The 24,865-nt window shown below is 28.8% G+C and overlaps 2 protein-coding genes across 4 annotated transcripts in view; one reads left to right on the forward strand and one right to left on the reverse strand.

Moving 5' to 3' along the window:
* The window catches only part of LOC129987563 (cytochrome P450 4c3-like), a 36,607-nt gene extending 26,671 nt beyond the window's left edge, over positions 1 to 9,936 (forward strand). The window contains exons 8-10 of the mRNA XM_056095530.1: positions 2,555 to 2,585; positions 6,734 to 6,913; positions 9,779 to 9,936. Coding sequence (XP_055951505.1) covers positions 2,555 to 2,585; positions 6,734 to 6,913; positions 9,779 to 9,936 — 369 coding nt within the window. The remainder of the gene's footprint in view (positions 1 to 2,554; positions 2,586 to 6,733; positions 6,914 to 9,778) is intronic.
* Positions 9,937 to 21,506: 11,570 nt separating this feature from the next.
* LOC129988685 (cytochrome P450 4C1-like) overlaps positions 21,507 to 24,865 on the reverse strand; it is a 32,203-nt gene continuing 28,844 nt past the window's right edge. For 2 of the 3 annotated variants that reach the window (XM_056096958.1, XM_056096957.1), the window contains 3 exons: positions 23,459 to 23,525; positions 22,761 to 22,940; positions 21,507 to 21,770 (listed from right to left, as the gene is read on the reverse strand). In XM_056096958.1, the coding sequence (XP_055952933.1) occupies positions 21,613 to 21,770; positions 22,761 to 22,940; positions 23,459 to 23,525 (405 nt within the window). In that variant the 3' untranslated portion in view covers positions 21,507 to 21,612. The remainder of the gene's footprint in view (positions 21,771 to 22,760; positions 22,941 to 23,458; positions 23,526 to 24,865) is intronic. The other variant, XM_056096959.1, reaches the window with a different exon arrangement.

The raw sequence follows: 24,865 nt of genomic DNA on the forward strand, positions 1-24,865 counted from the left end.
AAATTTATTTTATTCTTTTGGAATCTGGAACTGTGTTTCAAGTAACAAAATTTTATTTTGTTATTATCGGATTCATCAAATATTTCAGCAGAGAAATTGATTTTTACATCATCTTAAAAATCGAAATATTGTCTTTTCAATGATACTAATATGTTTTGCAGTACATACTTTTTATTTTCATTGAAGATTTTAAAAATATTTTGAAGGCACTTTATGGTAATATAATTCACTGTTAAAGTCTATCACAGATCGTTTTTATTGTTGCATGTATTATTTCATGACAATATTTTTTTACATTGTTCATGATCAAGATATGAAGATTCGACTCACTTGTTCATTCTGAGTAGATTCAAAATCAAATATTCTTTTCATAAAATTTCTGAAATGTAGTAATGAAAATTAAGGCATAATTTCTTAATCAAGTAACGGAGAAAAAAAATTTAAAAGCGCCCCCTTTTTTCACCACTGCTGCTTTTTGCAATGATATTTTCGAAGTCTGTTGAAGATGTGCAGTCCTGAAGAAAATGTTATATCAACTTATTTGATTCCCTTTGAGGTTAAATTATCGAACTTCTTTCCTATCAAAAATATACTTTATTCATCTCCACACATCGCGCTTGCCGGCCGAGAGAGAGCTCTCCTCCGTTCGCTCTGATTCGTGTCATTTCGTCACCGTATCGCCTTGTTGGTGAAAGGGCAAGTAAAGAAATAGTACATCACTCTCGGTTAGGAGGGAACGACAGTAAGAGCAAACGGCTACAATATAAGTGGGCGGTTTAGGGATTGGAGATCAAGGAAATGCATAGCATATTGAAAATATGCATAGCACGTTTCTAAAAAGTATGATTCATATCTCTCTTAAAATTTGAAATTTGGCATTATATTTCTAAATTTGGAAGCCATTAGACATAGTTACGCAAAATGTTTAGTTACAAATTTTAATAATTTTTAATCCCCACGATTCAACTGGTCACCAATTTTTGCTCGGTTATAATAATTAAAACTTAAATAAATATCTTTTTAACAGTTTCTTGATTATATTTTACTTAGATGCAAAAATTTTTGTAGCAAAAATTTTTGATCCTTTCTGCTTCTTTGGAAAGTTACGGACTCTTACAATTGATTTGCTTCTTCTCGACTTCTGTGTTTAAGAAGTCACAAACAAAATAAATTGATTGATATGGATAAATTATTGTTCTAAAAAATGAATAGATATTATAAAAATAGATAATTTATTTTTGCGCAATAGAGACAAACAATTAATTTAATTATCTGATAATTTTTAATTTTTTTTATTTATATCTCATTATTACTTTAATTTTCAAAATTTAGGGTGAATTTTGCCTACCAGATAGAAGCACTAGCATGGAAGTAAAAACCGAGGAAATTAATCTGAATATAAATAATAATATTCTGAAAATATTTCAATCAGTAAAGTATTATCATTCAAAATACTGTGTTAAATTTCAAAATTCTAGCATTTGAGGAGAGGAAAAAATAATCAATTACAATATTCCACTTTTAGAAGAATGAATCTTGTCAAGTTTAATAAAAATTGCTTAAACAATTAACTGATCCCCGTGTATATTAAATTTATGAACAGGGAGTTACCTTATCCACACACTAATTATGTGATGCAAAAACTGAAACAATGCATAAAAGAAGTTCTAAACGTTCTTTAAATGAAATGTTTTGAAAGATTAATTACAAATTAAAACTGAAGCTTTTCTAGCATGATTACAGATAAAACTATGTTTAAAAGTAGTTGAAATCGTGCATTTATTAGGGGAGAATCACACAATCCTCAACGCAGATCTGAAAATATTAATAATAAATGCATGTGCGACTCTTAAAATGTGACTCATGGTCATGAATTTCTGTTTCGATAAATGAGTAAAGCCAATTTCTTTTATATTTTAGTGTTAGAGATTTTATTTAAAAAAATAAGTAATGTAAATTGCATGCATACATTTTTAAATTCATATTGTCTATGATATTTCTATAAGATTTGAAGTATTTTTTCCACAAACTTTTCCGTCAATGCTTTTGTTTTTCACTTCGCTTATTATCTATATTCACAACCATTTAATTTGGAGTACAGATAAAGTCTAATGACTTTGTTTGTACGATAACCACTACTGATATCTAAATCTACTAAATCTCGACATAGTATATATATCTGTACCTATATATCTATCTACTGTATATAGAAATATATATTAAAACTGCGTTTGTCTTAATCAACATTGTTTTAAAGTAATCTTCTATCTTCCCTTATGGGATTTTATCACTTTGCCCGGGCATTGGTAAGAAATTTTTTTTAAACCTATCATCTAGTCCAATTTGATCCCATTCCTATCAGTAACAAAGATTGATGGGTCCAGTCTTCAACCTCACGTCTCTGGTCACGACGTTTAGAATTAGTTAAGATAGAACGTCAATTGAGTATAAAGGAGGAAAATTTGTGATTTTTCTCGACTCTATTTCGAAAAAAAGTTGAACATTTCATATATTATATATTTTTAATAGTTGCTTGAATCTCTTATTTTTTTAGGAGACACTGAGGCTACATCCTGTGATACCTTGTAAGTGCTTCGTTACATAATTTTGAATTAGTATTATATAAGCAAAATCAGAATTTACCAAAGAAACACAAAAAGAAATAATTTTTTGCTTATATCGAATTCTTGCATCCTCTGTCTTGAAATATATATATATACAGGTCGTTGCCGAATTCGACCGCCAAATTCAGATGTGTGATAGTAGGCATCAAGAGGAAAAAAAATAACCATGCAACATGGGGTCCAAAACGACGTTTAGGGGTGAAAATCGCAAAACTATAGGGAGTCGGTCAACTGTTGGAAACTGTAAAAAATTAATAATAAAAAAAATGATGTTTCAACTATGAATTTTTTTAAAGTGAAAGCACATTCTTAAAGGCTATTTTTCATGTATGTAACATGCCGATTTGATGAACCAGAGGGTCGGAAATTATTGAAAACGAAAAAGCACTTTAGAACCCTTATCTGCAAAATTATTAAAACTCTAAGAACAATAAAAGCTTGAAAATATAATTAATTTTATAATCTTTAATTTGATACATGTCTGTAGTGTGAAAACTCAGGAGGTTTTAAGACATTCAAGAAAAACTAAAATGTTTGCCGTTAAACATCGCTGCAACATCGGCACCGATGTTTACAGAAAGTATTGCAAAATTCTACCAAAAAATTCTGAGGAGTGAAAGTAGGCAGCAAGGCGATAAGAATTTCAAAAGAAATATAAAGTCGCAAACGACGGTTAATATTTATTTTGTGGAATACATGTACAGCATACATTTACAGCAGAGACATATTAACATAAAGAGACGACGAGAAACATTTATAAAAAATTCTCAATGTTGCTGCCGCGACACAACCGACACAGACGTTTAAGGGATCGCCGACGCGCTCAATCATACCTTGTGTGAGCTTGCGATTTTTCCAGCAGCGACGACAAACCGTGCTACGAGATCTTCCACTGAAACCAAGGGTGCATGATAAACAAGAGATTATTGTGGCCCCAGAAGAAGAAATTCAAAGGATTAAGGTCCTTTGAACATGGAGGTCAAACAACAGGTCCGCCGTGTCCAATACACCTTCCATGATTTGTATCATCTAGGTAGTTACGCGCAGAATTCGAAAAATACGCTGGTGTACCATCATTCATTAACTACATGTTGTGGCGTGCAATGGCCGGTATTCCCTGGCATATTCTTTGTGTTAGACGTCCATTACCATCCGCTCGGCCGTAAATTAAATGCATACCAGCCATTCGTGAAATCTGACATGTTGTTTGCGAATGAAACTTCTCGACTATTAATTCTGCACTCCTCTTTGATGAATAAAAGCTGCTTTTATACTCCTTGAACCATCAAATCTGCAATTCTCGCGGCTTTTAAATTCCTCGAAAGCATGGAAAATTTACATACGAGAAAGCTTCTTCTTCTCGACTACCTTTTTCACAGAATAAATGTCTCCTGCGACCCAATTTTAATGATGATTTTTTATATCCTTAATGCCTACTATCATTTTTCTAAATTTACCTTTCGAATTTGGCAACACCATCTGTAAACATCGGTTCCGATGTTGCATTGATGTTTCCTGGCAAACCTTTTAATTTTTCCGGAATATCTTAAAACCTCTTCAGTTTTCACCCTACAGACTTATAGCAAATAAAAGAGTATAAAATTCCTTATATTTTCAAGCTTTCATTTAACTTCATATTTTTGCAGATAATGGTTGTAAACTACTTTTTCTTTTTCAATAATTTACGACCCCCTGGTTCATCAAATCGGCATTTCAACTTACATGAAAAATAGCCTTTAAGAATGTGCTTTCAATTAAAAAAAATCATAATCGAAACATCATTTGTTATTTTTTTAGTTATTTTTTTACAGTTTTCAACAGTTCTCCGACTCCCTATGTTTTTTCAATTTTCACCCCCAAAACGTCGTTTGGGAAACAATGTTGTTTGCTGATTCTTTACCCTATTTATTCCTACTATCGCCCCTCTGAATTTCTCGGTCGAATTCGACAACACCCTGCATATATATATATATATATATATATATATATATGGTTATATTCATCTACAAGTTATAAAAATGTTCTATAATGATTATGGAACATTTTTTTTCTTTCATAATTATTATGCGAGTATTTAACAACTATAGAACGTTTAAATATATCTTACGGTTTTGCTTCAAGTAAAAATAATAATTAGTTTCATGCATGTTTCTTGAATGCTGAAATCAAAGTATCCCATAATTTATGCAGAAATATTTAATACGAAAAGAGAAGATTATTTATCCACTGTCAAGTGTCGTTTATAGTAACAATCCAAACAAACAAGAATGTAGATGGTGCGAGGGGGGAGATGCCTAGTGAGCTTTACACTAATGGCATTCCTGAATGATCTTTCGGTCCTGCTTGAAGGTAAGAGCATTGATGTATTTAATAATAAAAATTGTGAGAATCGTTTTCTGTTTGATGGTATTTTTACTTTTTAAATGAAAAGACCTCCCCCAAATTACCAAACATTGTTGTGTGGAATTTTTCAAAATTTATTTATTTCCACTTTTTTAATTGAGGCGATTTCAGTGAGTGTTTTGTCTCCATGCATGATTTCAGCAGAAGGGAGAAATAGCCATGATATCAGTCTTCACGCCATTCTGCCCAATGTGATATGGAAATTCATTGAAAGTGGAAGAATAGCAGAGAGATAAGGCCTAAAATATCTAAGATTATCTTATCCTCCATATTCGTCCAATCATAAAAAATGTTTTATGTAGAGCACGGCTGTCTCTTAAAATCCACATGTCTTTCGAATCCAATCCGGTAGCAACATTACTTTAGAGAAGATCTATGTGAATTGCAACAGGCTCCAACTTGAATAAAGAGCAATGACCAGCATTTATGTTGATTTCATTATGATTATTCTCCTTCCTTTTGTCCATATGCGTAGCAAGGGAAACTCTTTGCTTTTTTTTTTATTTTCCTACTATTTATTTCCTATTATTTCATTTTATTATTCTCTATCTTGAATTGATTGATTTTATAAGTGAGAAGTGGGGTATAATAATTGGTATTTTAACTTTAATTCATGGATCAAAGAAGAGAAATAAAGGGATATTTCTCTGCGATATAGAAATTCTGAATAAATGGCTATTATCGATATTAATAATAAAATGAATTCGTGTGTGTGTGTGTGTTAGCTCAGTAAAGGCTAGTTTTTTTTTTTTTTTTTTTTTTGAAGTACAGCTACCGAATTTGGCATATGTATACTTTCATGCATAAAAATACGCATCTTAAACAATTTTTAAAACTCTAATTAATTAAAAATAAGCTTAATTTTTTGGCATTTTTCTTGATAATTCTCAGAAATATTTTCGCGGAAGAAAGAATCGTTTAAAACTTTTTTTAAAGAGTATCACTTTATTTGATACCAGTTTAATAAATGTGTAAGTTCTTTTTTTTGTATTTGAGGAATTTTTTAAAAATATTTTGTCTAATTTCCAACATTAAATTATATCGTTGCCTTGAAATTCAAAACATTTTCGTTGTTTCATCTACTATATGATATCGCGATTTTTTCCCATAGTTGAAAGTTAAAGATGGATTTACTCTAATATCTGTATAATTTACGAAGCATTTAAAGAAAGTGAAGTTACGCTATCACAAAATTTAGAACCGTTTATTTACGTTTTTAACGGCGCTCTGATGTTATGGGACATTTTTCAGTAGAAAGGTACATGTATACAGTGCACATAGTAAGCAAGACTATTAAAAGAATCCAAGCTCCCATAATTAGTCAATTTTGCAAAATCTTGAACATGAAGCTACAAAAAAGTGATTTATCAAAAATCAAATATAACCAATATACCTGGCAAATCAGCTAGTCGCTTGCAGCAACTGTTTAGCATGGAAAAAAAAAAAGAATTTTGAAACAAGAAAAAATAATCAAAAGGGTATACTTCAAATAGAAAATTATTTAAAATATTTCTCATCCCTTCTACATGCACAACCCGGAATTTTTTCCTTGTATTCATTTATGTTTGAATTTGTTTAATAACATTTCGGAAGGATAGATACAAATGAAACAAGTTTAGTTTATTGTATACTATAGTGAAGCAAATAAGAATTATAGATTATACATATATTAGAAGAAACTAATGTATGCCTTTTTTCTATTCTAGTGAATCACACGGTGGAGAAAGGTACTATCTGCATTATTTTATTTCCGGCCTTACATCGAGATCCAGAAGTGTTTCCTGATCCAGAGAAATTCGATTCCGATCGCTTTCTTCCTGAAAACTGTGTAGGAAGACACCCTTATGCTTATACTCCATTTTCTGCAGGACCTAGGAACTGCATAGGTAATATAATTACATAAATTGAAGAAATGCTTTAGCCACCTGAATAATGATTGTGTAGTATTTTGCATTTGTATAGAGTTCTTTTGATAGACATGGTTTTAGATAAAAAATTAACATTACAATAAACATCTTATTTTGACTTTTAAACTTTAGCTTTTTTAAATCTAAAATGCATTAACATGAAAAAAAAAAAACGGTTATTTTTCCTTTTTTTTTGTATAAATATGTTTTGAAATATAAAGAAAACTATCGTTATAACAAAATATTTCTATAAACTGCTTCATTACGAAAATGAATTTCATGAACTCATGAATATCTTATTTTGAATTTTAAACTTTATGTTTTTAAAATCTGAAATGCATTAATATGAAAAAAAACACGGAGAATTTTCTTTTTTTTTTATAATTTTTTTTGAAATATAAAGAAAACTATCGTTATATCAAATTATCTCTATAAACTGCTTGAATATGAAAATGAATTTTATGAAATAATATAGGATTCTTAAACATATCAGAATAATTTTTTTTCTCTTTAACCTTTTGATACGCTAGATTTTTAAAATTCTAAATATTTATATATGCCTAATAATAATAATAAAGAAAAAAAACGTTTTATAATTCTGTTAAATCATTGAAGCATTTTAATTTATTTGATTTTATTCATTACGCGGGGCGCCATCTTGTGACAGACTTGAGAAATATTCATAAGAATATTAACTGTTCAACATTCAGATTTGTCTGGGGTTCTATTGGCAGTGAAAAAAAGTAAAATACATTTACTTTTATTTGTTTAATTTCTATAATCAACCTCAATGTTTCTTGCGAATGACATTTTCAAACTCAAATTTGATGCATTTATAAATCTAATAACTAAAGAATAAGCTTGGAACATATAATAAAAAAAATTGATTGTTGGAGAAAATTCAGTTTTCTTGTTCATAATGATTCAAAGTTAAAGATTAAACTTTATTTTAAGAAATAAATGATGCCAAGAGAACGCAAACTAAAAGCTGCCTGATCTCAGAGAATAATCTCTTGATATAATACCTGATGTAATATTAAGTGTAGACATCGTAATAAAAACTGCTATCAAAAACAAAATCCCACAATTACAAATTCGATTCATACAAAATTAAGATCATTTTCACGCAGTAAAATGCAATATTAATATTGAAGAATGCCATCTTGCATATAAATGAAGATATATATTTAGAAAATCTTTTTGATAGTATTTATTCATTCATCTGTTTAAAAATATTTTTGGAATGGAGCAGATTTAATGCTATGCGTTTATTTTTCAAGTTTTAGGTGGTGTTTAATTCAATTTTCAAAACATAATACTTTGATTTTAAGCTTGATGATATGGTAACAATAGTTAAATGAGAAAAATTACTGATTTCCAGGTACTACGATGTTAAGGGGAAAAGACAAAAATTTATAGCTAGGGAAAGTAAAGCTAAAAGAAATGGCAGTTAACTCTTTTCTAGAAAAATGACTTTGAAACATAACGATAAAAGGTACAAAACTTATGATGCAATTTAAATTTTATTGAGGAAAATTCAAGCCGAAATAAAGAGAGAAATACAGACATATGCGTTCGTCTCGGGTTCGGGCATGGTTGTTCTTCTGTGTTCTATCTGTGAGGGGTGTGAATTTGACCTCCCCCCTGTAAAAAGTGTTGTCAGCTGATCGTTGGCTGTTGTTGGTTTTCATCTGGATGCTTTTCATCATCATTAGTATGGCATCATCTCTTTCACATATCGCAAGACACAATGTTCAGCTTGTAGATTTTTAATAATTGTCTCAGAATCTACGTCGGTGCAGTTTAGATAATGGTAGCTCTTGTGTCAAAAATCTTAAAAGCCAAACCAAATCAACCAATCCAATCTAAATGAACACTGAACTTGGCCTCATAATTATCTTTTTTTTTAAATTCTGTTGATATTTCATTGAATTAGAGGTGCCCTTTTTGTTAATCTCAATATAACCTCCATGCTGAACCGTTTGAATATCGAAATTTATCATTACAAGTGAACTGTTAATCTCTAGAACATGCAGATTTTAGGGGTAGTGCGTCTTCCCCGGGTTTGAGCCCCTGTTCGGTGTTCTATCTGAGAGGGGTGTGAATGTCTCCCCCCTGTAAAAAGAGGATGTTCAAGCGGTTTTGACGCATACAGTAGCTAAGTCGTACTCTTGACCGTAGCTGGCGCTATTGAAAAAACAAGAGACGCTCGCTCGGCTTAAATCGCTCACAGATCATTGTCAAAAAGCCATAAGTCACAACAACACACAACAGGAAGATATTCTTTGTAATTGGATCCGGGGGATCCATTCCTTGTTATATTGTTCAGTACGATTGATCGTTAACCCCGTCAATAAAATAAGCGTCGACTGATGTAGTCAGTTAGAAAATATATTCAATGTAATATAATGTAAGAAATAAAAAAAATAAACAGTTTTATTAATGCAAGGAAAAGAAGGAATAATTCTTTTCGAAAATCTAAAATTCTAAATATTTTTCAAAAAGCGAAACAAGTTGAAAACAATACGATAAGAAAATTAAACTACAACACATACCAAAATAAAGTATGGTCTTAAAATATATAAAAATAAAGTAATTATGACAAAGATTAAATTTTTAATCAGCTAAAGAGTATTATTATCAATAATATTATATTTATAAGACTATACTACTTTTCCAAATATTGTTTTAAGCACCAAATTTTCGATAACATTTTATTCTATATTTTTATTCATTGATTTAAATGTACTTTAAAAATCTTCTGATGATTTTATGTATTTATTTGTCATAACACAATATTATAGCATTCTATATTTTAACGTTATACAATTCCATTCCCCTTAGGTCAAAAATTTGCGATGATGGAAGCGAAAACTATTCTAGCTTGCATTCTGGCTCACTTTCGTGTTAAATCCTTGGATACCCAGGATAAAGTACTCTTTTACCCCAATATCACTCTTCGAAATGTTTATCCTATGCGTCTGAGCTTTGAGCTCAGATAAATACATTGTTGAATTGCATACATTATTTAATGTACTTTTAGGCGCGATTTTCAAATTTTTCATTTGTTTTTTATTCTTTATTTTTGTGTGCATCCAACAAAATAAATCATGTTTAAAAAAGAATTTTTTGAAATTTTAATATTATTCCAAGAAACATTTTTAAACATAACCAGCGTAGGGTGTAGTCTTCTCAAAACAAGTTTGAATACTCTCTATCAATGGCATGATCCCCCCACACCCATACCCTGAGTTAAAATCGATTTATCCCTCGCATCACATTGGCAAACAATAATTTCGAAATATAGTTCTCTAGTGTGTATTTATCGTTTTAATTGAGGCTATCGTTAGTCTTTGGCGGTATTTTTGCGATTTATCCCTGGTGTTTAATAATCGGTAACCCAAATATTTAATTTTTGTTTTAGATGTGTGGTTTTCAACCGATTGGAATGAAAATTTGACACAAAACTTCTTATGTATTCACAAAATCACATTCTATTTTTCATACATTTAAATCAGTGTGCCTTTGAATTATTGCATCATCATGCTTGTGAAAATACAGACTGAAAGAAAATAATCAACATTTTAGGTATGTACATTTCCAATAAATAAATGTGCATATCAAATTTTATTAATCCAGTTCTCTTCATTTTGTAGTCATTGTGTTATCTTATATTTGGATAGCCGGACTTCCTCTGAATGGATTTTGGTTAAAATTTAATAGAAATCAACAAAATAGATTTAGATACGAAATGTCTGACTTCATCAGTCTAGCTAAAAGTGCTTTTGTTATTGTAGCATGTATGCTTTGTACGACTTCAACTACTTACTTCGCCACTGATTCTATATTTATCTGACAAATAGAACTGAAATTCTAAATTTTTAATTAACATTCTTTAAAATATCAAAATTTTTGTTTCAGTTTTATAGCTCATTATTTCGTGCGAATATTATAATATTTTAGCATTTACATTTTCTATTTAAGTTATTCCAATTTTGAATTAATTTAAAATAATTTTTTTAATTAGATATTGAATATCTGATAATCTAAATTCATAAAATTAATTCCATTATTAAACGTGTTCCATAACACGTTTGGAGAACATATTCCATTATGTTCTCCAAAACGTGTATCTCCAATCAAAATATGTGTCTTTTTTTTACCATACTTCTATCAAATGAAGCTTTATAGTCTTGAGAATCTTAAATATATATAAAAAAGCTCTTTAATTCTTGTGATCAAATTATTCACAAAAATGTTTTTACCACATTGTTGTTTAAAAATGTTTTTTATTTGATTATTTCGACAAATGCTGTTAGAATGAATAAAAATATTAAACTGTGAAAGTTACTTGTAAAGAAAAACATTTTGAAAGTTATCACATAAAATATACTTGTTACGTTTGTGTTGCCACCTTTTTTATAGATACTTCTTTATAATTTTCGTTCTGTCGGAGCTTTTAGTATATAACGTGAAAAATTCCGCATCTATAGTGGTGCGAAACTTCCTATACAGTAGTTGGTTCCACACTGATGCACTTATATGATATACTTAAAATATGTGAATAAACTACTAATTTTAATTAAAATGTCTCATTAAAGCAATAATTAAAATTAAAATGCCTGAATAAAGTTCTAATTGTAATTGGAATGTCTGAATAAAGCTTTAATTATAATTAAAATGGCTACAACATATCTAAATTTTGTTAGGCATGCCAACTGCGAATGAATAATTATGATAAAACAAATATATTAAAGACAGGTATAGAAAACACCTCATGCGATTTCGGTTACACGTTATATTTATATATGGTTGCATTCATATAAAATTCATTTACAGTAAGATATCCAATATTTATTTTTCTTCTACATAAGGGCTGAATAAAACATCTCCTTTTTTCATTTCATGAAAACTAAATCATTTTTAGATGCAAAAAAGTTTTAATCTTCTATAAACAGAATCAATAAATAAGTTGCCGGCACCGTAGTCTAGGGGTAACGCGTCTTCCCCGTAATGTATACGTCCAGGACTCCCCATTATACTTACTTATATTTATTGAAATATTTATGCTTTCGTATTTCATATCCATGATTAATAAATAATCATTTTAGTAATCATGCTCATTTGTGCCTTTTAATTAAAAAAGCGATATTGTTAAAACATTTTTGTCTTAAATTTGGCAACGTATATTCTGCGGAAAAAAAACTGATCCACTGAATGATGGCATAAAACGTCCTACTTGTAAGAAATTTCATTTCACTTGACTAAACTAATCGCATTTCATTATTCCTTTATTTTTACAAGATAGAATCCATTATCTTGAATTCAAAGTGAAAATGCAATAATTTTATAGTATATTTTTTATTTGACTTATTTTTGACGATATGCAAAATATTCAGAAGTAATCTTTATTTTCTGTGGCCTTTTGTTACATTTAAAAACCAAATAAATGTCTATAAAATTGAAAAGAAAAGAACAAATGCCAAGGTTTTGTTTAGTTTCGTTATATTAACGCTCCGTTTTAAAGCAACGCTGAAGCTTCTTTGGGACGGACTCCGTAATTTCGAACCGCGGCGACGGTATGACGGGGACGACACCAGAGCTGGCACCCCCTCTCCACCCCGCACTATCGAAAGGACGTTTGATCAGTACTGATTTAGCGTGCATCAAGCCCACTTACATAACGGTTTTTCGGTGCAATCGGGCCTCGAACCTGAAACCCTCCGTTATCGAAACCGAGATCTTACCACCAGGCCACCGTGGTCCTCATATGTGAAGGAATTGTCCAATAAAAAATTCTGGTATTTTCTGTAAATTTATTCTAATTTGAATGGGAAATTTCCAAATATCAGAGGAGTCTTACTGATATCTAGTTTCAATTTAATTTTGCTTATATATATTTGCTTTTTTAACGCCAAATTTCGATTAGGTAATGTTGAAAAACTTTTTATGATACTGAAATAAGTGATCATTCTGAATCAAAAATATATTACGTAAAATGTAAATCATTTACTTGATTAAAATATGAACGATATAAAGAAATAATAATATCCAGCTTCTATTCATAAACATACTGTCATCCATTTCCAAGAAGTTTTTAAAAAGTTGTTTACTCATATTCTTTTTAAACTGTGAAAAATCTATAAAATAATTCTAAAACAATAAACGACAGGGCATTATGTAGACTTAATTCAACGTATTAGTGAATTCTTTTCGAACATATAGTCCAGTATTCGAATTGAAAAAAATAATCTCTGTAAGAACATTTATGCAGGACGGGACAACATTTTAAATAAAATCATTCTGATTGAGATCTTCGGGTAAGACAACATCATTAAGAGATTATCAGTAGCGATAGTGAATTCCCGTCATTAGAGCGTCATCATCACTATCTTTGAGAAAAGAACGAATGTTGTTTACAATAATGACTATGCCAGTTGGAAAAATACTATTAAGTCAAGGCAAGTCATATCAATTGAGACAATTGGAGAAGATATTAACACCACGCCATAAGTAGGATCATTGGACTTTTATCTTTGGCATAATATTATCATACGTGACTCGAGCAATTGGATTCTTCTTTGAAGGAAAAAAAGAAGACATCACTAACAGAAGATAAGATTTGGGAAACACAAAAGAGAGAGATTTTGCCCTTACCAAAAGAGATCCTCTTTTTTTAGAATATCATTACTCGCTATAAAAAAAAGTCATTTTTTCTTAACCTTTGGGAAAGACAAAACCAACAAAATGCCATCAGCGGTATTTTGAATTCTCTTTTTTAGATAGAATCATAACAATTATCGACTCTGGAAGATTTTTGAATGTGGAAATATATGAAATCGAAAGTATACCGATTCCAACATCTAACTTTCAATTTGCGGAGTGGCCATTCAATTCATGTCTACAGAAATATTCTATTAGATAGTGCTGATTTTAAGTTTCGTCTGCATTATGTTTTAGCGGCTGCAGTCATTGTAGATCATGCCGAGAATTCATGCTATATATGGTAATGATATTAAGTTAATTTATAGACTCCTACATTCGTTAACATCTCTCGTTCCCACTAATGAATTTTTGAAATAAATTTTTTCATCTCCTTATGAAAACATCCACATAATCCTAATACAGTTATTAACTCTTTAATTTGTCGATTTTCATGATATTCTGGAATATTTAGAGATATTTTGCCTAGAAATAGTATCTCAAATAATTCTTTTCATTTTTGATGCAAGAAACAATCTGATTATATTCAAATGTATCCAAAGATCTTGAGGGAAAATATAGATACTTTTAAAGTAGGCGACTACGTTGAATAGTAGATTTTTGCCACAGTTTTGAGCAATATTTTTCAACATTCTTAATTGTTGAATAATTTTATTCAGTCAGTAGGCAATTTGAGTCCTACTTCTATCGTTATTCTGAGGGAAGTTACATTCAAATATACGCTTTAATACTAAGAGAATCACAAATTAAAAAAATAAATCAAATATTATTACAAATTAAGCATATAAAAGTGAAATTTCTAGCACGTGTCTTTATGAAATGAAATAAATATGAAAAAAAAATACATTAAAGTTACATAAAGCAAAAACATTTAAATTTAAATAAAATGGATATCATTGAATAGTTATTTTTTTTATTTGTATAATATATTTTAAAATGTTTTTGTGTGATAATACGCTCTGATGTTATTGTGCAAAAATTTTGATATTTAGATCAATTTTAAATTAATAAAAAAATTGATATCTCCTACTGCAAATTCCATGTTACCATGAGAGAACGTTATTGTTTTTTAAATCATTATTTGTCTTAATTAATTTAAGTCATTAACCAGTTTAAACCGGTTTTAAAAATCATGTGATTATCAGACTACGCATGCGTCGCTATGTAGAAAATAATGTTTTTTTCCTTTCCTTTTTTTTTTTCTTCCCCCACCTGAAAATTGTTTGGGTTCTAAAACTTTATCTCAAAGCCAAATTTTTTTTTTTTTTTTTTTTTTTGCTTGAATGGGTTTGAAATGATCACGTGACTATTGTATTGCATAATCGACAACTTTTAAAAGAGCGATGGTTTTTCCCCCTTCGTCCCTCATCTCAAAATTGTTCGAACTCCAAAACTGTTTTTGCCATTTAGAAAAATTTATAATTTTATCTGTCACATTAACAGAAGTTCAAATTAAAAAAAAATAATCAACTATTATTGCAGATTAAATATATAAAACGTGTAATTTTCAGCACATGTCTGTATGAAGTGAAAAATATTTGAAACATTGCTCCACGATACTGAAATATTCGATTCTATTTTTTTCCTGCAAGAGAACAGTAAAGTGCTACACCCATATACTTATAATCCAAACTCTGTAGGATCTCAGAACTGTATATGTAAGATTTTAAGATTTTTTAATTGTAATTATATTGTATTAAATAATCACTAATGATTAAAAAATTAGGTATAGGCTTGTGAATGTTAGGCATTTTATTGGTTTTTTACTCCCTCCTATACTAAATATATTAAGAGGAATTCAGCTTACAGAGTTTGTGAATTAATGCTGTTTAGGTCGGTCATATTTCGATAAAACTAATTTTGGAAGAACAACCCGATATCTACCCATTCAAAACTTAATGGTAATTAATAAGTGGTCTTTACAAAAAAAAGTAGATTTCTACCAATTTTAAAAGAAAGTGGCTTTTTCAAAATTTGTCTGCATATCTATATTTTTAAAAATGCGATAATTAAAAAAACTCAATTGAGAAGTTACCATAACGTTTAGATTGCAATGATAATAACGCTATAATCTAGGTCAAATATTAGAGAGTTGATAATTGGTCTCTTTGTAGGATCGTGGTGGCATACACTCTCTTAAAAACATAAAGAATAAAATAAATAAATGATTTGTTATCTTATCTTAAAACCATATATTATTAAATTTCAGATTAATAGAATAATATGGAATAATATGTTTTCCTCTCTGTTCTATTAAATTACAAATCTTAAATCTTCGGTTTTGTGTAAAATAAAATAAAATGGTTAGATAAAAAATTACCAAACAGAATTTATAAAATTAGGTCAAATAAAACAGAAAGTGTCATTCCTAAACCTTTCATGCATTCACACGCGCATTATGCAATCATTAGAGGAGTTGACGTAATAGTAAAACAATAGTGTTTCGTAAGGCATTCAGTCAATGAAAGTCAAAGAAAAAAAATTAAGCAACCAATACTTCAGATTATCTCTTATAATAGTTCAAGTAGAATAGAAAGATCCATTCTTGAAGAGCACTTGTAGCCCATAAGCACAACAAGCCACCATTGGAGAAATAGATGGAATACTGAATATATACAAAGGCTGTTCAAATGAAAAGGAACGAAACGTCGTAATAATGCAACCGTTAACATATTTGCATATGCCACTATGAGAGAACGTAGCAAGACATCTAGGGATGCGATTGGAGTCTCCGGCGTAGATCGGATCATGCGCAGGAGAGAACAGACGTTCCTATAAAGAGCGCCGTCCTATTGACACTACTTGTTGAATTCCTAGAGCACAGATGAACCATTAACTCCGATGTGTACTGTGAGACACTCCGAAGACTACGAAGGTCCATCAAGAACAAAAGACCAGGGTTACTCACGGAGGGTGAGGTTCTGCTCCATGATAATGCGCTTCCACGCGTCTCCAGGGTCACGCACGCGGAACTGGACAAGTTCAAGTGGGCGCAGCTCGACCCTCGGCTCTACAGCCCGGACATGTCGCCCTGCAAATTTTCATATGTTTGATCTCTTTAAAAAACATCTGAAAAGGAAGCCTCCAACTCGGACGGCGAACTCTGCGAAGGATTGTGTCTCTTCACGGCCACATGAATTCTCGGAACAGGGAATCCTTCGGCTCGTTAATCAATGGGATCGTTGTGCTCAGGCCTATGGTGTATACTTTGAATAAAGTCATTTATACCCACAGTGTCGTTTCGTACCTTGTCATTTGAACACCACTTGTAGTATGTGGCAAGAAAGTAGGTAGAAAATAATGTAGATATTCTCTGTTATTATGCCATGTAAAATATGGTCGGTAGTGCAATGCGTTTATCTCGATTTATCCTCTAAGTTTCTTCTTTGTATAGCTATAATTTCAATCACAATTATTACTTATTTCTGAAAACTAGATAATAGTTTTATAAAATTCAATTTGTTGATTTTAGCATTATGTGCTTTTAATTTATAAATAAAAAAATAATAAGCATTTATTACAAATCTAAAAAATCATTAAAATCTTAATTTTTTAAAAACAATTGTAAATTTGATTTTAAAGCACTAGTATAATCGCGAATGTTATTTAAATGCAGAATAGTTCTTATTTTTTACAACATAGTTCGTGCTATAACTTTGTATAATTTCTTACGTACTTGAGCTTCTATTGATTTGGCCATTAGAATGCAAAAAAACAAAACGATTGTCTTATTGGAACATATAAAAAATTTCAATTAATTGTCCACAGGTGAGTATTTTTAGTTTGTAAAGGGAAAATTGAACGAATTATTATTAACTTATTTAACGTTTAGCCTAATGTAAAATTTTAATAATATAATCAATTACAATAAATTGAATTATCGTGAAATAATATTCATTAGATAAGATATAAAAATAAGATTTACTTCTTGTATCTAATGTTTATAGCACGCCGTCTTCGAATTCAAATAGTTGAAAATGTTTAAAAAAATGGAAATAAGCCTTCATTTACATACCGCTAAAATTTAGTCTAACTAAGTCAGCAACTTTGATACAATTATCTGTACAAATTCTGCTTAAACTGATAAATATTTAGAATAAAACATATACAGTCTCATTTAGCATCTGCTAATATTATTAAAAATAAGAATAAATTTATTCAATGGAATAATAAATTCTTAACATTTATTTCACGATTATTTAAATTTATATTTTCGATTAATCGATTTTGCTATCTAACTAGAAGATTATATTTATTTCAATAACCTTTGATTTATGAGTGGTTTTAAGTAAGATACAAATCCTATTTTTGTGCTAATTAAAAAAAGAAACTTATTTAAACTTATCAGTCAACAGCTTCGAATTAATGATGTCATGTGATTTTTATTTTTAAGTCTGAAGTTTACAAGGAATGAAATGCAAATAATTGTATTAATCATTCTGATACAAATTTGTTCTATATTAGATAATAGGAAAAAAAGTAAATTCTCTACCAATTTTCTTGTATTCGTCCTTCGCATCTGCTCTTTAAATTTTTGTTCTTATGAAGTAGATAATTATAAAATAGTTTAGCATTTTCTTATTTTAAGGAACATAATTTCTATTCACTCTTAAACTGTGCGCCTGAAGTTAAAAGAGCCTTATGTAGATAAAAGAGGTGAAATATATATTTTGGTACTCGTTATTTCATTCTGCAGTGATTATATCAAAAACTTTTTACAAATTTGGAAAAAAAAAATGTGTTTAGTTGAAATTTTTTTGTCACAACATAGATGTTTGTTCTCAAGATAATATTTGGCTTCTTATCTAAATTTCTCTAACTCCACTTATTCTATTCATTAAAGATTTCTTAAAATTTGCATAAATTTGTAATTACTTACATTTTATAATTTATTTTTAAAAGTTCCTTTTTCCAAGGAGATATATACGAAACTCCAAGTGGAACAAACTATTCAAGGTGCAGCTCTGCTTCTCGAAAATTGCAAATCAGTTTACAGAAAATATAACATTTAAAAATGTTACAAAGTTGCGGCATTTTTTTTAAATATTAGAGTAACTTTTTTTATTTATCTTTTTTGGAAAAAAGAGTACCATAAATTAACTTCGAACTAAATTGAAGTCCTGGATAAAAAAAAAACAAATATAACTACTCCATTTCTATTGAATATTTTGGGTGGCCCTCTAGAAACATTTTGTAATTTAAAAACTTGCAACTATTCCTTACTTGCATAAATAAATTAAGATTTTATTTTTAAATAAATAGACGAGCCAATATTTCTGACTTACGATATATGGAAAATTAGTTTCGAAAATTCTGCAAAACATACAATAAAATCCCTATGTTGTGTTTATTCGATTTCAACAATTTTATATATGAGGAAACTCGAAATTTTAAGAATATTTCAATTTTATGATAATTTATGATCTCAGCATCTTCTGAATTACGATGATTTAATTTTAATTTTATTTTTAGCTAAATAATGCATTTCAGAATTACATTACATGATAATATCTTTTTTAAAATAAAAGTTATATTTTAAAAGAAAAAAATCAGAAAATTAGCTATACAAAGATATCTTAGAGTTTATTTCACTTATGTATAAGTAAAGTACACGAAAATCTCTGATTTCTGCAAATCAGAAACACAAAAAACTACGATTTTAAGTTAATATACTATTACATTTGCAAATTGATTCTTTAAAAATTCCATTTATCATGTAAACTATTGTCAAATACTTTGTGTAAATACTGTAAAAGCATTTACACTGTAAATTTCCTGAGGAAAATTTTTGCTTTAACATTTCACTTAAATTTCATTTCTTTTTGCTTTTATTTGTCATTCATATATTCTATCTTAGAGACCACCTCGAATACTAGTATATAAAGTTGCTGAAAATATAAGCAAGATCTGAATTTGTAATCGATTTTCATTCACTTTTTGATGTCATAGAACATTAATATATATGTATATATTAAAATTTTCTATTAGAGATACAATACAGTATTTTAATATTTTCAAATTTAATTATAAATCCATAATTTAATTAAATTGAATTTTGATTTCAATTGAAGGGTGGCTTTGTGTATTAGAAACAGTAGTTAAAATTAAAATTAGTAAGAATCGTGAAAGCAACGCCTTTGAAATTCCACAGTGTATAACAACTTGGCGCTTTTCACCTAAATCTAATTAATTTTTAATTTTAATTAAATCTTTTACCCATAACCTGATACTAATGTTTACATCAATAAAGAATTTTTATGCAAATTTATGCCAGAAATTAAAGTTTTTTATTCCATAAACTTATAAATTTTCCAATAATGATGTAAATCAACTTACTTAATGGGTCAAGAAACATAAAGTGATAATGTTATTAAAAGCGAAACTTTTGAGATTTTCAATTTTGAAATTGCATTTTGTGCTCCATGGTGCAGTAAATTCTTTTTTTATTGCTCATATAAGCTACACAGCTTATAAACTGAAACTTTCATCCATAGAATTCAGCAAAAAAGACACTTTGGAATAAAAGATTTTATAAAATAAAGAAAATTGCTTGAATTTATTCACATATTAGAAACATATTGTTGAAAATAATATCATTTTTTTTTCAAACTTAAAAAAATGAGTGGCAATTAAATTTAGATTTGTACGGTTATACTTTAGGAAATCAGAGTTTAAAAATTTCAATATTTCTCTTACTTTGAAAATGATAAATATGTTTTTTAAAAGCACAAAAAAGGAAACAAGGCATATTAGTACTTTGCATTATATTTGATGAAATTTGATAACTTAAAATCAAAGTTTTCTTTCCAGCGAGTCCACCCACACAAATATATTCTCCCTCGTTCCCAGAATTAAAAGGAATTATAAATATAAGAATAGAATAATTAAATATCTCATTTCAGTATTCTAATAAATGTTCACTTTAGTTTTTTAGTAAAAAATACAAGGATATATAAGAACAGATTTCTTTATGGTGTAACATGACTAAATCAATCTAATACGGTAAGATAATAAACACCGATTCAACAAAGCTACGGAGGTCACTTTATTTGCCTGAATATCAATGTCAAATTCCACCCCTTTGATTAAATATCCTTATTGCGTGCTTTGTTCTTTAGAGAAGTTCTCCCAGACGGATTTTAGGGATAGGGAGGGTTTCTGAGAAACCCGGAGTATTTGCAATTGCTCATTAGTAGCAACTAAGCTGATCCTCTTTTATGTAAGAAAACCTTAAGAACACTGGTTTCCATTGCAGTTTTTGAAGCTGCGGATTTTTGTATTTTTGAACAGAAATTCGTATGTTGCAGTATTCTGAGTTATCTGAAATTAAACATTTTAGGAATCAGACGGTTAATATTTTTTTTTTCATTTTATAATTTCTATACAATTAAATGTCACTTTGCCAAAGACGGAATTATAGAAAATGAATAGAATACAACTTTTCGAATGTTTTAGGAATAGTGAATTTGAAATTTTTTTAAAAATTAATTTCATTCTTTAAAATGAAATAATTATCTTTAGCAAGTGATAAAAGAGAAAATAAAAATCAATTATTAAAAATATATCGGATCTTAAGAAAATTTTAATAAATTAATAAATTTTATAAAATATTTATTAAACCATTGAAAGAATGATGATATCGTGTGTTATAGAATAATTTTCATCTGTAAAACTTTTGAAATGTACAGATTTTTAAAATTTATTTTTATAATTGTTTTAAAAGAAAAAAAAAATAGAGAATCCTATTTTTTAGAAATAAAATGACTATGGGATTTTTATTTTTGTTGCTTTAGGATAATCATAACATTTCAAACTCTTTATAGTTTTTATAATTCCAGAGAAATGTAAATTTCAGGAGATGAAATATATTTTATTTTCTTTACTGGAGTACTGACAAAGAAATCAAATATACATTATAAATTTAGCTTTAATTCATAACATTGATTATTTTACTGTCATCGGGACACAAACTTCAAGCGCAAAGGTTTGGCAGTCTGAATAACAAGACTCGGACAGATAATCACTTTGTCTCTGTTATCTAAGGATATGACGCGGAAATTCCTTAGTATGCTTGATAGAATTATTTTCATTTCCATCATTGCGAATTTCTGACCTATAAGCAAAAATAATATTATTAAAATTAATAACATTCGGTTAACATAATATTTTAACATTTCAGCAGGAAGAATTTTTAATAAAAGAAGTCAGAGATTATTAAGTCAAAAAAGGTAATTTGTACTTGATCCTAGATTTATATAATAGACTTATTACTCAAAAATGTTATTTTAACTGATCATATAAACTGAAAACAAATAATTTTGACTTTGAAAATAATTAACTTAAAAAATTAAAAATAGGGACACATACTGTAAAGCAAATTTCTTTTGTCAAAAGTAGTAGTAGTAGTCATTTTTTTGTCAAAAATAGTTCGAGAAACGACTGTTATTCATACATAACAATGATGCTTTTGTTTAGGTAATTACTTAATAGATTATGGAAAGAATTACTTGCTGAATTATTTAGTATCGTATCCTTATTTTCAAAACAAGATTCATAAAGGATTTTGAAAAGTTATATTCATTAAGTTGATTTTATTGAAAATTTTATATTCAGTATAAAAGTCATTTACAACGTTATAGCTGTTTTGTAAGCTGTTTTAACTTATACACTCCAAAAATTAAAACTGTTTTACACATGAATATTTAATTATTGAGCTGACTGTGTTTGATCGATTCAAGATTAAACATCTTGGTAAGTGGACGTAAGTTACATCAGCAATATTAATATTTTTGTGACATGTTTATCAATTAATCGATTAACTTAATTAACTTTCGATTCAAACACAACAAGGTCCGTATTCGGGAAATAAAGAAAAATAATTTTCTGGATTCCATAATAATGTATTTTTAAGAATGTTAAGAATAATGCAGGAGTAATCAAGTCATAAATATTAAATAAAACACTTTATTTCTTTCTGATGCACAAATAAATGTGTACTTTTGAAAAATTATTTTTATTAAGCTTATTTTCTCTAAATTAAAGCTTTGGTTTTTATAATAATTAGTGAAGTTTCATACCCTATTATTGAAATTGAAATTCTTACCTATACAGTTCCGAAATCCTGCAGAAAAGGGAACATAAGAATAAGGATGTCTTTTTTTATTGTTTTCTGGTAAGAAGCGATCTGGATCAAATATTTCTGGATTGGGAAATGATTCAGGATCCCGGTGCAAAGCAAAGATAAAAATAGCGCATATGGTACCTGGATATACGGTATATCCTACTGAAATTTCAAGAAATTATATAATTGTATTTTTTATATATGCTTTAAAAGATGTTATTAGTAATTGAAAGAAACTACTTAGTATTATTTCATATTGAATAGAGAGGTTCGGCAAAACATACACTGCTACACTCAACACTGAATGTACAAATATGTTTCTTCCAGAATTGCATACGCCTCTCTATCATTATAAAAGAAAATTTATAAATTCAACATAAAACATGCTCCAGATATTCTAATGAATATAGCCTTATAATTAAAATCAAATATCTATGACACTCTCAAAATCATAATATCTGTGTCTAATTATTATTTATTTTCAACAAAAAAGACTGCAAAACTAGTATCTATTTACCATTGAATAGTAAATAACCATTGCAGAATATGCAGACACATGAAAAATATGTTTACATCTTTGAGTTTATCTGTATTCAAAACATCATAATACTTATATGTGGACAAAGAATTTGAAATAAAGAATTATTAATAAGATTCATAAAGTTCATGATTGCACTTACAAACTTTAAAGGGCTTTTTATTTTCTCTTAAGATAAATGGAACAGTAGGATACAACCGCATTGTTTCCTGTTTAAATAAAAAGAAAAGACATTTATATAATTAATATATTCATTTATTTATATTTGTAGGCGAGTGTGAAAGACCAATATTGGGAATGTCCATATTTTCAAGTGAATTCCGACTTATTATAACAAATACATGGGTGAAAAGATGAATATATTGTATTCTTATATATTTGGATTCCCTTTGGCAACTGTCAACCGGGAAATCAAAATAAACTGAGAAAAATAAGTTAAATAAATTTTCTGCCAATAAATGAGGAGTCAACAATTTTTTTATTTCTTATAAGAAAACTGCGTTGAAATATTTTCTGTAGTTCTTTCACATAAATTTAGTAACAGCGGATATTTCTTTTTTTAGCTGGCATTTTAGGTTTTTAAAAAATTAATTTAAAAAGAATGTTGTATTGAAATATGCGTAATCAATGTAAATTAAAATACAATGAACCTTAAAAAGGAAATGTTATGAAGAAATTATCAATTCGAAGTTCAACTAGAAATATCATGATATATTATCTTCAGTTTCTAATTTAGAAACTTTTTCCTGCTTTGACATATATCATAATATGTTTTAATAATAAAGAAACTTTTAAAAAAATGGCATATTTGATCGCAAAGAAATTATTTTTATTCAGTATTCAACGTCAGTGCAAGCGGAATGTCGACATTTTCCTTATAAATGAGAAATAATGTAATAACAAAAAAATTGTTCTTTCACCAACATAGTTGGTACCTGTTTGGAAATATCGACGTTTGACAGAATATGGTCATCCACAGAAATATATGGGTAGGATTACATATTGAGCTGAAAAAAAAGTCTTAAGGAAATGACAGATATTTCTCCGTTTTTATTTTAGAAATATTTTATACATATGTTTTACTGGTAAAATTCAGAAATCTGTAATTTCACAAATTATCTAATTAATGTGTAGATTAATTTGATTAATCTGATAAAATACCGAAAATTGTTTCGTTTTTCAAATTACCTAGAGAATCTACAACCTGCCTAGATAATCTTCCCATCATCTGCTAGTCACTAAGAGAATCTACAACCTGCCTAGATAATCTGCCCATTATCTGCTAGTCACTAAGAGAATCTACAACCTGCCTAGGTAATCTTCCCATCATCTGCTAGTCACTAAGAGAATCTACAACCTGCCTAGATAATCTGCCCATTATCTGCTAGTCACTAAGAGAATCTACAACCTGCCTAGGTAATCTTCCCATCATCTGCTAGTCACTAAGAGAATCTACAACCTGCCTAGATAATCTGCCCATTATCTGCTAGTCACTAAGAAAATCTACAACCTGCCTAGATAATCTGCCCATCATCTGCTAGTCACTAAG

Source organism: Argiope bruennichi, chromosome 10 (genome assembly GCF_947563725.1).
Source record: "Argiope bruennichi chromosome 10, qqArgBrue1.1, whole genome shotgun sequence".
Classification (NCBI taxonomy): Eukaryota; Metazoa; Arthropoda; class Arachnida; order Araneae; family Araneidae; genus Argiope; species Argiope bruennichi.